The following is a 17,748-nucleotide window of genomic DNA, read 5'->3' as shown; positions in this document are numbered from 1 at the left end:
TGTCACCTCAGGCCACATGGTACAAAGCCTCTGACCTACAACAGCCAGACGCTTACATCAACCCCGCCGGGAACAAGGCTAAAATCTGTCAAAAACAGCTAAAGCAAGGTGTCGCACGTGAGAAAAAAAATGTGTGATTTGCTAAGTAGTGAAATAGACTATGCTAATTTTAACACTGCAGAATAGGAAAGTGCATCTCCATAACTGAGGCCGACGTGATTCACATCTCAATGCATAGACAGTGATGCGATACATTAAAGATACATATGAAGCAGCTACCGATGTGCCGCGACGCGATATGATTTACCCCGGATCCGAGGTGAATGATTTCAATGGACAAAATCCTATGCTCTGCAAGTCAATATGGTACTGATAGTTCACTTTTATTTCTTTGATTCAGACAGACAGCAATTCACCAATTTACTGTTTTTGCCTGTTTTCACAAACAGGCAAAAAAACAAAAAAAACCCTAATTAAAACTAGATGTTTTTTTCCTGTTCTGTCTCCAGGAAGTTACAGCTCTACCTCTGCCATGTTAATCTGTATTCTATGTCACTTTCAGGACACGCCTCGGTCTCCATAGTGTTGTGATGCGTCATATTCACGTAGAACGCCCTAGAGAAACCGTTTAGCAAAGAAAAAACAATCTACATATCAAATTATCGGTCACTTATTTATTAATAAAAATGATCTGCTAATAATTATATATAAGTAAATCGTTTTTTACCGAATATGTTAAAAAACGAGATACAAACACCAACTTTTATTCCACATTAAGGTCACATTTGCTGTTCCTGTACAACCATTTCCTGATTATACTGTACGTCTTACACAAGCGGCTTCACAACCAGAAAGGCCGATACAGTTTTCATAGCTGTGTGCAGCGACTGTAATGTATAACCAAAGAGACAGGCTAGACCAACACTAAACACACATTAGAAAGAGAGAAACAGAGAAACACAGGTAATTACTGTGAGCAAACACAGGCATGCTGACACAAGACTTCACAAATTGCAATGGCACCACAGGGACTATTTTTACATGAGTATTGATGAGACAACACAGGACTGCAGGTGATGTTGAATAGGGAGAGACAGGGAAGCGGAGGAGGAGGAAAATGAAAGAGGAGGAGACACAGGAACAACTCTGATCCTCTTAGGACGGGCTTTGTCTATCATCAGCACACGTTCTCCATTGCGAGGAATAGATTGGAAGAATGGAGCGCAGTGAAGAGGACGGGTTAGTGGTACCACTATTAATTGTTATTCACAATAAACAGTAAACTGATTCTGGATTTGGTGATCAATTGGTGCTAATTTAGATCTTCCACTCCAACCTATGTAGAATGAGTTTTTGGAGGTGGATATGGGCACAGGGACAGGTTTAGGTCACTTAGTTCAATTGAAGGGAAAATGTAATCATTTACATATAAGGGATGGAAAGATTCATCAATTCATATCGGTACATCGGCATAAAAGGAAGGATATTCTGGACAATATTATCGTAATAGGTGGGAGTCGTATCGTGTCACATCAGTAGCTGCATCATACATATCTTTAATTTATCGCATGTAGGTTATGCATCGAGTCGGAGATGCTCATTCCTCATATACACACTATATGGACAATATCCATGACCTTGAACTTCGTAACTCAGATTTTGGATTATATCTCGGAAAAAAATCTCTCTGAAACAAAAGAAACAACACAGGATCGAGTACTCACAATGTTCATGAGTGTAAGCAGGTACTTCTCGACATGTTGGGCTCCATGGAACTGCACCACCGAATCATCAACCCCGAGTAGCACCTCGATGTTGTAGGCTCGCTCTGGAGACTGACGCCGAGCTCTCCGACTCTGGTTCACACTCCGCTCTACTCCTTCGTACAGAGTCTCCAAATCCAGTAGACCTCGAAGATCAGCACCTGGAACAGACAGAAGCTAAAGAATGAGATGGGCTGAATACCTGCTGTCTTTTAATGAGAAAAAAGACAAACCTTTTTAGACGCTATGTCAGATCATTTTCTGCAATCATAGATACATTTTTTGGACTTTCAAACCAAGTATATAAGCACTACTGACACAAATACATATAGGAGAATGTTATGATGGAGCAAAGCTGGGGCTGATTTTTTTCTAGCCTAGACTTTAAACTCATGCAGCTTAGCAGTATCTGATTTGTCAGGTAATTATAAAGACTGAAACACCACCTGGATTTGGGCAAACATATGAAAAACACTTCATCCTTTTTCCCCCAAAAAATGCTTTGTAAGGGGAATAGATAACCTAAGCATTAAAGAACAGAAACCGAAGAAGAGCATACGTACAATTATGGGGCTATTTCTTTTTTTATCTCATGGCTGTAATAGGAAGGAAACAGGGCATGAACTCTGTGTAGCTTAATGGACATAAAAATAACTAAACACCACCATCCAGCTCCACCAGGTGTGTTTGTGAATGCATGATTAAGTGTAGCTTTGGTCACACTACACTTTTTATTGCAGTGATTTCCATTCCATGCATGCCAATAGTGAAAAAAAACCCAACAAAAAAAACGCATGCTTGTTTCCTGCAGATTTGTATGAAATGAAGACCTTTGACCTAAAGAAGATCGATACTGTAAGATGGGACCCCTTTAGACGATACAAGATGAATACAGCAAAGCTTCGAAACAGTAGAAAGTCAACTCGTATGCGGTTTCGCAGCAGGTATCTGAGGAGATTTTGCATGCCCAGTGTGACTGCAGCCAGCGTGTGAATGTGTGTGTGTATGAGTGTGTGCATAATAGTTCATTTCACATCATTCATATTATGCCATCAATGAGATTGATAAGCTATTAATAGACATCAACTAAATTGATTAGACAACAAATTTGGAACCTGCATTTAAAAAAAAACATGATTATAAACTGAAAGGATTAATAAAGATCAAGAAATCATTTGAAAAAAACTATACGATTCTAAAGACAGACTGCCTAAAAAAACCCAAAAGTCGTGACGATACACGTGACATCGAACGCAACTCGGTGCTCTTCCCTCGTCCATGTTAGAGAGAACAGAACAAGAAGAATGCAGCATCTCCATCCTCATCTCCATCACCCCGTCAGCTGGGGGCATCATCTACCATCTGATTATATAACGTTGCCCTGGCAACGCGCTCACGGGTAAAACAATGCTCGGCGCAGGCTAATATTGGCTCAGTGCTCACTTCCTTATTGGAAGATAATCCTGGAAGTCAGACTGAAATTCATCATCTTAACACCCAGTGTCTGCTGCACGTTATTAAAGCATGGCAGAGCGAGACGAAAAAAAAAAACAAAAAAACATGCCAAAAGATCCAAACCAAGACAGACACAGAGGTGTTGTTTATTTTGCTTTTTATTTTTTTTTTGGTGTGTAAGATTTTCTAAGGCTGCAGCTTCATTCCACTGCCAGGTGTTCCTGTCTGCAGGGTGCATGTCAGCAGATTTTCCCCTGGCCGTGCTAACAAAATTAACCCAAATAGTGAACATGAAATCAAAAATCTCTCTTTATATATCTATTTTGCATTTAAGCATATATAATGTGTGTGTGTGCAATTTTGACCATGTGCATTACCACGTCTGCGATTCCTTCATGGCTAACAAGTTAGTAAGCAGAGCGCAAATGTGAAATTCTGCTGCAAATCTTCCACAGAGGCATTTGACATGACATACGTTTGACATATGGCGATGCTGCAATGAGTCGCTCGAGGTGTTCAAGAGTGGAAGAGCATCACCTGAAGAGTGGAAGAACATCACCCGAAGACGTTGAGAAAACAAAAAGACCTTCAACAAGCTCAACCCCTTTAAAATTGTCGAAACCAATGTTTGGCAACTTGTGCATGATGACCGTCGGAGAACGATCCACATGATCTCTCTTTGCACTCTTCCTGAGGATAAAGATGCTTGCTGTTTCGACACCACTGCGGAGACCCAGAGTAGCAGAAGGTGCTTGACACGCTTTGAAAAGAAGACTTTCAGGAAATATACCAGATGTGGCAAGTTTATGGACAACCACACGTTGTCCCTATCTGCTATTAGCATAACCTTCACTCTTCTGTGAAGATGTTTCACTGGATTTTGGCATGTCTATGTGGAGATTTGTGTTCATTCAGACACATGGGTGTGAGTAAAGTCAGGTACTGATGGATGGTGAGGTGGTGAGAAATCCTGGGGTGCAGTCAGTGTTCCAATTCATCCAAAGGTGTTCAATAGAGTTAAGGTCTTAGCTCTATACCAGAAAATATTCCACTCCAACCCACTGAAAGCATATCTTCATGGAGCTTGCTTGTACGCAGGGGTGCTTTCATGCTGGAACAGGTTTGGGTCTCAAAGTTCAAGTGAAGTGAAAATTCAATGCCACCATATCCAAAGACATCTCCTGTATACAACTGTGTGTGTTCAACTTTGTGGTAACTGTTAAGGAAGAACCACAAAGTCAGGTGTCCCAATACTGTTGTTCATTGTGAATAGGGATGATATAATATTCAGAACATCTGCTTTAAATAATACATTTATATATTAATGGTTATGCAAGATCTTCTCAAGTAAGCAGGTCACTTTTGTTTGTCTTTTCAGTACTTTATGATTTGGAGCTTCCATCTGAAATATATTCGTTTCTAGTTGAAAAGTGTAGTTAGCTAACTCCTGAATCTCTTCAATCTGAAACAAATGAAATATTGGTTTATAAATTCCATATGTGAGCCACAAAAACCTTTATTTTTTAAACAAAAAGTGTAATACTTCAAGATGAAGGAATTTATAAGATGTTTTCAATATTTAACACGTCTTAGATCTTCAGTTACATGCCAACCAAAATGATTTACCCATTATTCTCTGACAAGACCTTTCTCTTTATGTTGTATCATGATTCCATGTTCTTACATCCCAGCTGTAGAACCAACCCAAAGTCTCTTTGATCTCCTGTTTTGCTGGAGCAACCTCAAGGCATCTTTATCTTCTGCTAGAGCAAATGCTAAACCCCTTCTCTGGAACAACACCTTTATACCATCTGGATGCCTCTTTCAAATGTTTGAAGAACATTCTGGATGAATATTTGCTCTACTGTGGTAGAGAGGTCTAGACATCTCCCTCCTCTAGAGAACATATCTTTCATATCTTTGTCCATCAATTTTCCCTCCTGATGAAGAGTGGGCTGGATATTTGTTTGATTTCTTGCCAGAGAGGACATTAGACATCTTCTTTTGTTTCTGCAGGACAGATTGCTGGACAGTGCTTGGTCTTCCTGCTGGAAAGAATGCTGGACATTGTTTGGTTTTCCTGCTGGAGAGAATGCTGGACAGTGCTTGGTCTTCCTGCTGGAGAGAATGCTGGACAGTGCTTGGTCTTTCTGCTGGAGAGAATGCTAGAGATTCCTTTGACTATCTGTTGGCAAGAATAGTCAACATTGCCTTGCCTTCATGCTGGACAGATTTCTGGACATCACTTTGTCTTTCTTTTGAGGAGTATGTTGGGCATATTTGCATATTTCCTCTCTTGTTTGATAGAATGACCAACATCTCTTTGCTTTACTGCTTGGAAAAATGCTGGACGCACCTTTGGATACTCTGATGGACATAATGTTGGACATCTCTTTGTCCTTTTCATTGAAAAAAAGACATGGATACCTTTTGCTCTGCTCCTGGAGAAAACACTTGATGTCTCTTCGTTCTACCTCAAGAGCTTTTTGCATTCTGACAGGGGCAACATCGCCCTTATCAGGGCATGAGGCTGCTTTGTCGTTCAACCTTTATAAATGTCAAGATTGTCTGGAAAGAAAGGAGAGGGCATGAACTAATGCAACAGGGCACAAGAATGAGAACGAGACGGAGAGAAGAGATCCTGGAATACATGGTGAGAGATAATTGTATTGCTGCCTCATATTCTAGCACTGTATTGATTAGAATGTTTCCAGGAAAGTCCAGGACTGATTTTGTAGAATCTGTGTTTCTGCTTTTGCTTTCCTTTGCTAGAGAGTTCAGTCAAATTGTAAACCAGAAAACCAATTCTCATAATTGAGTAGTCTGGAGATCACTTCCACCAAACTTTGCAGTCTCAGGCATTAGGTATGGAAGCGATCCACACATAAGGGGAAACGTGATTAGGTCAAGTGACTTACTGACTCAAGTCAAGTCAAGTCATAAACTTGACTTGACTTGACTTGAGTCAGTAAGTCACTTGACCTAATCACGTTCTATTGCGCTTTTCACAACAGACATTGTCTCAAAGCAGCTTTACAGAATTTAACAGTTAAGGTGAGCGATGTGTATTTATTACTGATTAGCATCTATTGACAGCTGTGGCATGGAAAAACTGAGGAAGAAACCTTAAGTGGAACCAGACTCAAAAGGGAATCCATCCTCATTTGGGTGACATCAAGAGTGTAATTATAGTCTTTAAACAATACAGAACACTGGAGAGTGAGAACTAACATGAGCACTGGAATGTAAGCTGTATAAGTAATTTCACTTCTACAGTCTTATACAGTCATTTGAGATTAAGGAAACAGGAGCTACTGAGCAACTCATAAAATAGCTCAACATTTGCGATCATCACAGATCCAACACCAGCTTCTCCATGCCAGAGCCTTTAAACACTCAAAGAGGTCCAATGTCCAAACCTAATCTGAGGTGGAATGCAAATAGTGCTGGTACGTCTCTAGATGGTTGCGGTTGGATGTTTGTGGGGTCGACATCTACTTCTTTAATGCAGGGTGTATAGGAGGCTACTGAAGCAGCCCTTGGCTTCAGTATTTGAGAAGACAGTCTCCATTTGAGTATAAATCATTTATTTTGGCACGTCGCTGATTCACAAGCAGTCAGCTTCAACATGAACAAGCATATATATATATACCATCTGGACCACCTGGATCTCATCATTAAGATTTATTGAAGTAAAAGGGTGATGTCATCTGACATCTGCACACACATAGAGCTATGTATAGCTAGCGTCACAGCAATGTAAAGGAAGGCACCGTTACATGATTAAAAATGCAAATGCGTTATTGAAAGCCTTCATGAAAACAGTGTTTTCAAATTGATCCACTTTGGGAAGCGTTTTCAAAAAGCTACTAAAAAACCGTCTCAGTTTGCGAAGAAGGCCAAAACAAAGAGAAAAATATGCATTTTTAAATAAAAATGTATTAGTGTGGACATGGCCCGAGTGTGGTCAGTGGCTACCATAGGGGTCAGACTCTTTATTATTCTATCAAACCTTCAAACAATTCACCTTTTTTTACTATTTTGGTGTGATTTGTAAAATAATTATATACCTACCATATATATATACCATGTATATCTACATCTTTGGGAAGAGGGTGAAGTCTGCAGAAGCCAAATCAGGTGAGATCAAATGGATTGTACTCCAACGATCATCATGCACAAGTTGCGAATGTTTTCAACATTTTCGGGGGTTGAGCTCTTTTAAGGTCTTCCTGCTCTCTCGTCATCTTCCAGTGAAGTTCTTTCGTTCTTGACGCGGGTGTCCCACTCGAAACACCTCAAACGACTCGGTGCAGCATCACCATATGTCAAACGTATATCATCTAAAACCTCTCTGTTTCACACAGTGTTTTACATTTGCTCTTTTTTCTACCTTGATTAAATTAAAGAAGTGGTAACATGGTGGTCAAAAAAGCACCAGTTATCTCGCTCAATCATACCACCTGGTATGTAGTGATAGCCAATGACTTCATCGGTTAAACACATGAGCTGAGATCACTTAACTTCCTAAACAAGGCCTCACCCAAATAGCATTTGCATTACATTACCTTCTACGTGTAGTTTCGGGTTCCGATTCCTCACGCCAGCTTTTCGCAGCAACAAAATGTGCTCTGTTTTGGACTAGACTAATGGCAAGAATTCCCTCCTAAACCTTTTTCAGACTTTCATGGGACAGAAGCACAGTAATTAGCTCAACTTTCTTGTGAAAGGATCATAAAAACTGGTGTGGACTGCATGGCTACAAATTATTGTTCAACAACATTCTTTTTTTTGCTGCTTGAGCCAAAGAAGGAATCTATGTTCCCAAATAAATTCCTCTGTGTGAAAGAAAATCTGAGATAACTTCGAAAGCCCAGCCATCCGAAAAACAGAAATTGGTCTCAAACACTCGATGGACCAAGTGTGAAAATAGTTTCTTGCATCCGTCAGGTTTCTTTAATTCCAGAGCTAGATTACTGCCCCAGACAATTACTCCATTATGAAGAAACAGAGAGACAGAAAAAGACAGAGAGGAGAGGAAAAAAACAGGAGCATGCCTTAGTTTTCCTCAACTAAACACGATTTCATTACTGAATGATCCGAAGCCAGAAGCTTTAAAACTGCTTCAGGTTTCCAGCAGAATGATAAAACACTGTGGCATTGCAGAGCAGCTCGAGGGTTGATCTGGCCTGGATTAGAAACAAGTCCTGGGAAATGAGCGAACATCGCAAAGTTACTCCTAAAGTGAAATCCAATTGTATATGACATGTTTCACACCATTCTCACCTGAGCAACATGTGTACAACAGGAAGCCTGTAAAGACACTGATGTATGCAAAGGAGGAGAGTCTAAAAAGACATGATTTATTCTGTACTTAACACACACACACACAAAGCAATAACTTGCAACAACTCTGGCTATTCTTGTGTAAAAATACCATAAACAGGGTCTTGTACAAATTTCCCCTTAGATGACCTTTGGGGACTTTGAATGATTTTTGATTGAGACGTGTGTGTGTGTGTGTGTGTGTGTGTGTGTGTGTGTGTGTGTGTGTGTGTGTGTGTGTGGCTATAACATGATGGCAATACAGTCCTAATATTTGACGGAGTTCATTAAAGATGTATGTATTGGAGGTGGTAGCTTAGTGTTTAAGGCATTGAACTTCTGAAGGTCATTTGTTTAATTCCAGCCACACCAAGCCGCCACTTTTGGGCCTTTAAACAAGGCCTTCAACCTCTCAGTTGCATGAATGAGATAAATGTAAGTCACTCTGGATAAGGGAGTCTGCCAAATGCTGTAAATGTATGTATGTATGTATGTATGTATGTATGTATGTATGTATGTATGTATGTATGTAAGAAGCAGCCATTCAGCCATTCTTTGCATGCTCCTGAAGAGTGTTGAGGGAAATCACAGGCTACACAACATATTAGCTAATTGCCTCTTCTTATCTACTGCACTCTCGCCGTGCCTTTTAATCTTTAATGATGAGTTGTAAAAGCCAGGATCGAATTGAGCCTTTAGGACTGAGCCAGAAAAAAAAAAGAAAAAAGAAAAGAGTTAGCAATAAGAGTGGTGAGTGAATCATTTTCAGCAGTAATCAAGTGGACCGCTTGATTAAAATGCACATTAATATGCACACCCAGGATGAAAAAGCCCTTAATCGGGGAATGCGATACTATAGAATTGTCCTTAAATGTACTGCACTATACAACACACTATTCTGTATTATAGTTCTGTATACAACAATTACATTTATGGCATTGGGCAGATGCCCTTATCCAGAATGACTTACAGTTACCTAACTCATATCAGCTACCTGTCAACACTCCCATTTTTCTAAGGAGTCTCCCGTATTTCACAGCCGCCTCCTGTTTAGTTTTTTCTCCCGGGAAACTCACGTAATTTGTATAGTCCAAATTATAATCACATAAAATATTTTATTCCAATGTTCGCCAGTTGCCAGATCTTGTATAAAACCCATTCGCCTCACACATTTGACACAATATACAAATTTCTCATTCCTCATTTTTGCAACCTACAATCCAGTTGCGCTGTTGATATTATAGTTGTGCCGATAGACGATAGAATCGTGTATCGACGATAGGCAAAGATATCGGCAAAAGCTGAGGCGATTTCAAGATGATATTAGGCTTGTTTTGCATTAATTTATTAAATGTTTACATTTTATTATTAAATAAAATAATAGCAATATTATTATTAATAATAATGAATGAACTATAATCAATGTGCCCAGCTATAGCCTACTGTTTACGTCATCATCACCTCCTAACCGACATCACGATCGCATAGAACATGAAGAAGAATTCGCCTATTAGCTATTAAAGTTTTCATTATTTTCTATAGAATATAGTATTAGGATTAGTCCAGGTCTATATTAGGATATTTCCACAGAAACTAATAAATTACTAGCATAGATTGAGGTAGATTAAGGTCTTGTTTTCTTGTTTTTTATTTTCTTGTTTTATTGTACAAATCTGGTAAAGCAGTTTTGGCACCCCGGCAGCGTGTACTGCTTGTCAAACATCTGAAGTAGTTCTCTAAAACTTTCTCTTTCAACAGTATGAAAGGAAACGGTGTACTTAGAAACAGCTGCCATGCACCGGGCGCACCTTTCACTGTTTTGTTTGTACTTGGCGCTTTTTACAAAAGCTCCGATGAAGGATGGCTGACTGGAATCTTTGCCGACCGTCAATGAAGCTTCTTTTGGTGCTGGTTTAACAGCCTCGGCCGGGTGGTGAGTACGCACAGGTAAGAACAGGTTTGTCGTTTGAGACTCTCTTACTGACACCACTTTGGTACAAAGTTTGCAGATTGCTTGAGTAATGTCCTCCGGCTCACCTTTTGCATCTGGTTTAAAGCCAAAAAATGTCTAAATCGGCGACGTGACGTTTTTTTTGTTAACCAACTCCATATTCATTTGCAGAATGACGGACAAAGAGTCAAATTTCCATTGCGTCATTTCCCGAGATAAGATGTAGACAAGCAGATAAATCAGTTAAAAAGTTATTTAAAACATTTACGATTTTTTCAATATATGAGCAAATAAGTAAACTATTGCCCCGCCCCCATATGATAGTATCGTGTATCTGCGATCTCACAGGCAGGCGATATGGCGATCTGAAATTGTATAGTATATTGCCAAACACTGGTTGATATCTTTGCAGGTAATAGATGTGGGAATCAAGTATTAGTGGTAGAAATGGAAAGAGAAGGGTCAGGTGGTGGTCTGGGGAAAAAAAAAAAGTGTAAATTCAAGAATTTAAGAATTTCATTTCTGACAATGCACTGATCTGTAGCACTGATTTTATTATCAGACACGATGGACAAAAAAACGACATAACTCAGCACAATAAATTCCCCCGACACCCTGCAGGCTCAGGGGTCTCCTGGACCTGGAACATTTGGTACCCAAATGTTGGCAGGTATGAAGCCAGAGGCCCTGGAGTGGCTACTAGGTGTGGCTGGATTTGAACTCACAAACCTCGGATCCAATGTCCAATGCCTTAAACACTAAGCTTTCACCTCCCCACTGAATTTTCAGTATGTCAGATATCAGTTTTGTACTTGTTCATAATAAAATATCTGGCGTACTGGAAATCCCTACGGCTTACTCATGTATAGATGAAAAACAAAAGAAAGACTTGATATTACAACCTATTGATTTTTTTATTTTTTCTATATCACTGGGTCTTTTTTTCATCATATGTACTGGTTGCACATAAACTATTTCGAGATTCTTGGTTCTTACAGTCTTACATAGTAGTATCATCCTCGAAAGCCGAGCAGAGGCAGGTACAGAGTGCTGCAATGCATCCTGGGATTAGCGGCAAACGGTGCTACACTGAGAGACATCAAGCCATTCACACGTTTCAGTTTAGGATGGCTGCATGAAGGGTGAGATTTTTATAAATGTGCTACACAAGAAAAGAAGTGAGAAACAGAGTGAGAGTGAAAGAGAGAAAGACAGCGAGATGAACAACATACAATAGGAAGAGAAGGTTAAACTGAAACCGACATGCCCGTTCAATCTACAGGGGTTTGTAGTTCTACAGTATTGCTTTATATTGTCATAGTCCTTTTTTCGAATCTAATTGGTCGGAAGATCACAGGCTAAAATCACTATGACAAAGTCCGACTACGGTTTCCATGTCATGTGATATTTGCTCACTTGTCTCCAATTGACAATGATTAGATTGTGTGTAAACAGAAGTTCTGACCCATCGAGTATTAACAGCATGAACTTTTTCAGCGGTTTGAGCTACAGGAGCTCGTCTGTTGGATCGGACCACACGGAGCAGCCTTCGCTCCCCACATGCATCAATGAGCCTCGGCCGCCCACGACCCTGTGGCCGGTTCACCACTTTTCCTTCCTACGAGCACTTTTGATAGATACTGACCACTGCAGACCAGGAACATCTCACAAGAGCTGCAGTTTTGGAGATATTCTGACCCAGACGTCTAGACGTCACAATTTGTTCCTCACTCAAATGTTTACGCTTGCCCATTTTTTCTGGTTCTAACATCAACTTTGAGGACAAAATGTTCATTTGCTGCCTAATAAATAAATCCACCCAGTAACAGGTGCCATGATGAAGAGATCATCAGTGTTTTTCACTTCACCACTCATAATGTTTATAATTTCATAATGTAATTCCTGATCGCTGTATAATCAACTTTTTCGCATTTTGCACATGAATTCGATTGATCTGCTCTTGCATCCGCTCCCACCTTCTTACATGACACTACCCTTTTCTTTCCAGTAATAGCAAGTGCTCATGGACTCGTGTAGCGAATGTTTTCCACATAATCTAAAACCTGTGAAAAAGCAAAAAACGACTGCAGCTGCGTCGAATTAAACTTGAAATGATGGCAAAGTCAAAAACAAGCAAAGGGTCAAGAGATCGGCATTAAGACTCGGGGCAAAAAACAGAATATAAAAACCAGATCAGTGTTCAGATAAACATGCACGATAAACAAGGCTTTTTAAGACCATACTTGGCGGCATGTAAGCGTTTGGTGTTCTTATTTATAGTAGAGCGGAAATTCAGTCCAGGTCAGTTTAATCACTATTCAAGGCTCTAGCATGTCACAGTAGGTATTTCTCAAGCAGCTCTCAAGTTCCCAATGTTGTGAATCAGTATATCATGTGCACAAGTTCAGGCACTGGCTCATTCCAAAGTGGGACATTGAGCGGAACGTAGTGAACATGGATGCACTGGTTTTTGCAGTGCTTTCTGGGGGGTTTTCTCACTAAAGCACTAGAATGATTTTGTAATCAAAACAGCACTTAGAACGGCTGATTGCTGATCAGTACCCTGACTACTGAGCTATAAGGATTACTGTGACGTGCCCAATGAGAGATGTAGTTGTTGGCAGCCATGTTTTGGCTCCACTGTTGTTCGAAAAATGATCCTGATTTCTGTCGACAGATAAAACCAAAAGAATTGTTAGTTTGATGACATTCTCTAAGAAGGTGTTAATGGAAGGAGAAAATGCAAAGAGTTTCAATGAGTTTCTACAAACTACAAACTCAGGAAAGTTCAAAGTGTTGTTTAAATAGAAAGAAATGTAATAATTGGTAAATTGGAATTGTATAAGTTGAATAAAAGTCTGTTGTAAATAACGGTGCACTGGGTCTTCATGTTATTTTTAATTTAATATTTTAATGAATGTAATTGTGGAAGAAGGGGTGTGGTCGAGTGCTAGTTTATAAATGGAGCACTGAGCCAAGAGAACAATTGTTAGAAAAATCCATCACATGTGTGTGATATATACCACCCACTTCTCCCAGCTTCACCCTCTAAACATAAACTGACATTTTACTTCAGCTAAACTTATATTGGCAAAAGTTTGCAGACACCTGTCCACAAGTATGGTATGTGCTTTCTGAGCATCGCATTCCACATTTATTCCCAATTTGCTTTTAGAATTCCCTCCACGCTTCTGGAAAGATGTTCACTAGATTTTGGATGTGTGATTGTGGAGATTTGTGTTTATTCAGACACAAGAGGGTTAGTAAAGTCAGGTACCCAAGAAATCTGGGGTGCAGACAGCGTTCACATTCATCCCAAAGGTGTTTAATAAGGTAGAGTTCAGAGATTGTCATGCTGGAACAGGTTTGGGTCTCCCAGTTCAAGTGAACGGAAAATGTTATGCTACTGCATCCAAAGACCCCCCTATACAATTGTGCGCCTTTGCGAGAACCACATATGGCTGAAAAAGTCAGTAATCCCAATACTTTTGTCCATGTAGTTTACGTAAATACAAGGAACAAGATGAAAATAATCTACGCAGAAACAATGACATACATGAAATACTCAAGTGAGGCAAACTGTGAGATGTAGATCAGTGAGCATTTAACAATCTATGCACAAGCAATCACGTGACAAGGTGTGGTGAGGTGCAATGTCCATAGGAAGTGTAGCCTCGTTATAATCCAGAATAATGGAGCTAATGTATGTCCAAACAATGTGCATTTGCAACTCAGCTTGGGTATGACATTGTAAGTGCAGTGTGCGGCTGTAAATTGCTTATTTGCTCAAGAAACACTGTGTGTGAATGTGGCATTTGAGGCAGTGTGTGGTCATTGGTGTGTTATGCGAGACGGAGGAGTAAGTAGAGAAAAGGCCTGAGCCAAACACAATGCCCGGTTAAGTGCACAGAAAAAAAACTGATCAACAAGACTGTGTGTGAGGGTGACCCTCCAGTCGCCCTTGTCCGTGTGTAGACGGAGGAGAAGGAGGCGGTGGCGGAGGAGGAGGAGGAAGGAAAAGCGAATCGATCGAGCTCAAGGAAGAAGCAGCCAAGGCACAGCTGACCTCCAGTGCTGCTCCACATAGCTGACACAATGATAAACACAACCGTGTGTCGTCTCACATTCAGAACAGAGAGACACACAACGCAGACAGGGTGAATAAGCTTCCTTTCTCACTTTAGAAATTCATTTCATATATGAATACATATATAGTAACACAGACGCTAAGCTACACTACAAGCCTGGTCCTAGCAGGAACTAGCATATTATTCACATAGCGATGGGAAGACTATTGCTTAAACAAAAAAAAATGCTACATTGCCTCATGAATACTAATTCTGCACATGCAATATTTATGCATAAATACAGAACAAAGCAGCAGGGTGTCAATACTATTTTGAATTCATGTATAATAGGCGAAGAAATCCTAAAGGTGTTTAGTAGATACCTGCACGCAGTTTCTAGCCTTTTTGGCACCCTAGGAGAGATTCTGATCTCCACTTTTGGGCCTTGAGCAAGACACTTCACCCGATCTGCTCCAAGGGTGCTATAAGATGGTTGACCATGTGATCTGACCCAAGCTTCCTGACAAGCTAAAATAGGTGAAATGATGGGAAGTTATAGATCAATGGTTGAGGCTCTGGGTTACTGGGAAGGACAGGGGTTTGAGCCAAAGCACTACCAAGCTTCCACTGTTGGGAAGGGCCTTAACCCTCTCAGCTCCAGGGGCTGTATCATAGCTGAGATTTTGCTCTTACTCTCTGAAATGCAAAAGAGAGAATTTCACTGTGCTGTAATGTATATGTGACAAGTAAAATCCTCTTTCTTTCAAGTCAAACATCTACACCTTATTACCAAACACCTGGAAATTTTATACCTGCCATGTATACATATATAATATACATATACTTTATGCCATTTAGCAGATGCCCTTACCCAAAGCGCCTTACAATAATCTTATTTATAAAACTGTTTTGCTGAAGGAGCCAGGATCCGTGGTGCGCAACTTGACTTGGAGGTTGGGCTCATGACCTTCCAATAAAAAGACAAAGTCTACAAACTACTCGTAGCCCAAAACATACCAGCCAGATTTTAAACAGTGTCAAAAATAAGGGGTCATCTATTTCCAATATTAGCATATATACATTATGCCCCAAATACATTGGCAAACATCTTTGTCTATACTACTCCACTAGATCTTTAGCTCAGGTCTTCTGATATACTGTAGCTTGTTCTAAGAGAGTTCTCCAAGTTAAAACAAAGACAATCATGCTTTTCCTGTGGTAGGTTTAAAAACATTGGAGTCTTCTTTTCCATGTACGGAAATGTGCTCCAGATCATACATGAAGATTTTTTTTACATTTTAGCTTTAAATTTATTGATGGAAATCACTTATTGTCTAATGTATAACTATACATACAGTTATTATTTTAAGTGAATTTGACTTGGTTATAGCTAAAGCATTTTCACTTAAATTCTTTTTTTAATTTTTTTATTGTGCTCTATAAATCAAGATCAAGATTGAGACCTAAAAAGCCCAAATCTTGATGGTATCTATGTCTGTCTGTGATTTTACTGTAAAACAAAATGTTAAACTCGCTTATGCGAGTGCTAAATAAATGTTTTTTCTAATTGTGTCTCACTGTGGCAGTAGAGACCCAAGAGCCAGACACTTCATAGTGTTGAGTGCTACTGGTCATAAATCTTAAGCTTGAGAAACGACCCTGAAGTGTGTATATAGATGGTGTGTATACAGGTGGGAGTATATCTGTGTCAATATGTGTGTGTGTGCGTAGCTCAAAGCAAAAGAATGAGTTATAACATCATCAGTCAAGGTTTGTCTACCAAAAGACCTTGTCACTAAGGCCAACCCAGTTCCAGTGGAACTCAAGCATTGATATTACAGCAATATACACTATGTATGAGCTTATATGTGAGAAAGAAACTCGATTCATTGAGCAAAAGCAGGATTTGATAGTTGGCCCGTGTGTTAGGTGCGTGCTGTGTGTATTTCGAACTGAAATACTATCGACCGCATCTCTCTCTATTTATAGACACTGGTAAAATCAATATCAGCAAGCGGTGGTTTCAGAGCGACCCCGATCACTGTAATAAGGCCGCGAGGGACTCATTGCGCTGGCGTCCTTCACACTTCTATAGCAAATCAGTCATTACGGGATCTCGTGGCCTGGTGCGCTATCTGAACGCGGCCTCGTCGTTTCACCCCGGGCCTAATTACTAACAGCTTGCGTATAAATACAGCCTGTCCTTGCTGTCATGGAGATCTGATTGGTGCGACAGTCTGACACATTTTGCACTCGCACCTCCTTATCCGCTACATTCACATCAATTTCTCTCCCTTCTTTCCCTCTCTGACTCTCTTTCTCTTTTCTCCGCACTAAAAAAATAAACTGTTATTATTCTGGCTTAAGAAGCCCGTGCCAAGCCACCCACTCATAGCATGCAGGAGAGAAAAAAAACAGTCGGCATTCGCTTGAATTCACTCGTCAGCGTTTAGGCACATCTCCTGTCGCTGGTTTAGGAGAGATCTCCAACAGCGCCAGGAAACGCTGGATGTTCAGAGGAACGTCGAAGGAGACATTTATCTGTATCATCACATAGTCTCTAGACACTGGCTAAAAAGATTTTGTTTTTAGAAAATATTACTATATATATAGATATATATACACATATGACCTTTGGCACAGCTGGTACCTTGGTGTAATGATGTTGGATAAAGTGTCGAAAAATACCTTATAGCTCCATGAAGCTGTTTTATTTACCTAGTCACAAAAAAAAAGAAAAAATAAGATTTTCCCACCTATTAAATTTTAATAGCTGACCAGTAAAAAGGTCGTCCCCTAATTAGCTGTATTTAGGTTGGTTTAATTGTGCAGCCAAGATCAAGTCAAATGACATGTCAACACAAGCGATACACTGACTCCAGCTTTACTGCTGTTTATGCTACACTGTTATACGAGGTGGTATCAAAAATTTGTAAAACTAATGGTGCTAACTGGTGCTATTCTGACCACGTGCATTACCACGTCTGCGATTTCATTATGGGGGCTGGGGCTTGAACCCCAGCATTCCAATAAGTAACTCAGAGCTTTAGCTACTGAGATTTCCTATGTTAAAGTTACACACGCAAAAAAAAACAAATTAGTAATCAATTTGAATTGCCTATGTAGTAGGACGTGAATATAGTGATGTGTAACTCTTGACTCTTATCACACTCTTCGGCACAGAAAC

The 17,748-nt window shown here is 40.0% G+C and overlaps 1 protein-coding gene across 3 annotated transcripts in view; it reads right to left on the bottom strand.

The window, feature by feature from the left end:
• Positions 1 to 17,748, bottom strand: part of LOC124386140 (A disintegrin and metalloproteinase with thrombospondin motifs 2-like) — a 132,427-nt gene that overhangs the window by 37,997 nt on the left and 76,682 nt on the right. For all 3 annotated transcript variants that reach the window (XM_046849788.1, XM_046849790.1, XM_046849789.1), the window contains one exon: positions 1,725 to 1,924. In XM_046849788.1, coding sequence (XP_046705744.1) covers positions 1,725 to 1,924 — 200 coding nt within the window. The remainder of the gene's footprint in view (positions 1 to 1,724; positions 1,925 to 17,748) is intronic.

The sequence above is a fragment of the Silurus meridionalis genome, chromosome 5 (assembly GCF_014805685.1).
Source record: "Silurus meridionalis isolate SWU-2019-XX chromosome 5, ASM1480568v1, whole genome shotgun sequence".
NCBI classification, from domain to species: domain Eukaryota; kingdom Metazoa; phylum Chordata; class Actinopteri; order Siluriformes; family Siluridae; genus Silurus; species Silurus meridionalis.
This window is presented reverse-complemented; position numbering and strand designations above follow the sequence as displayed.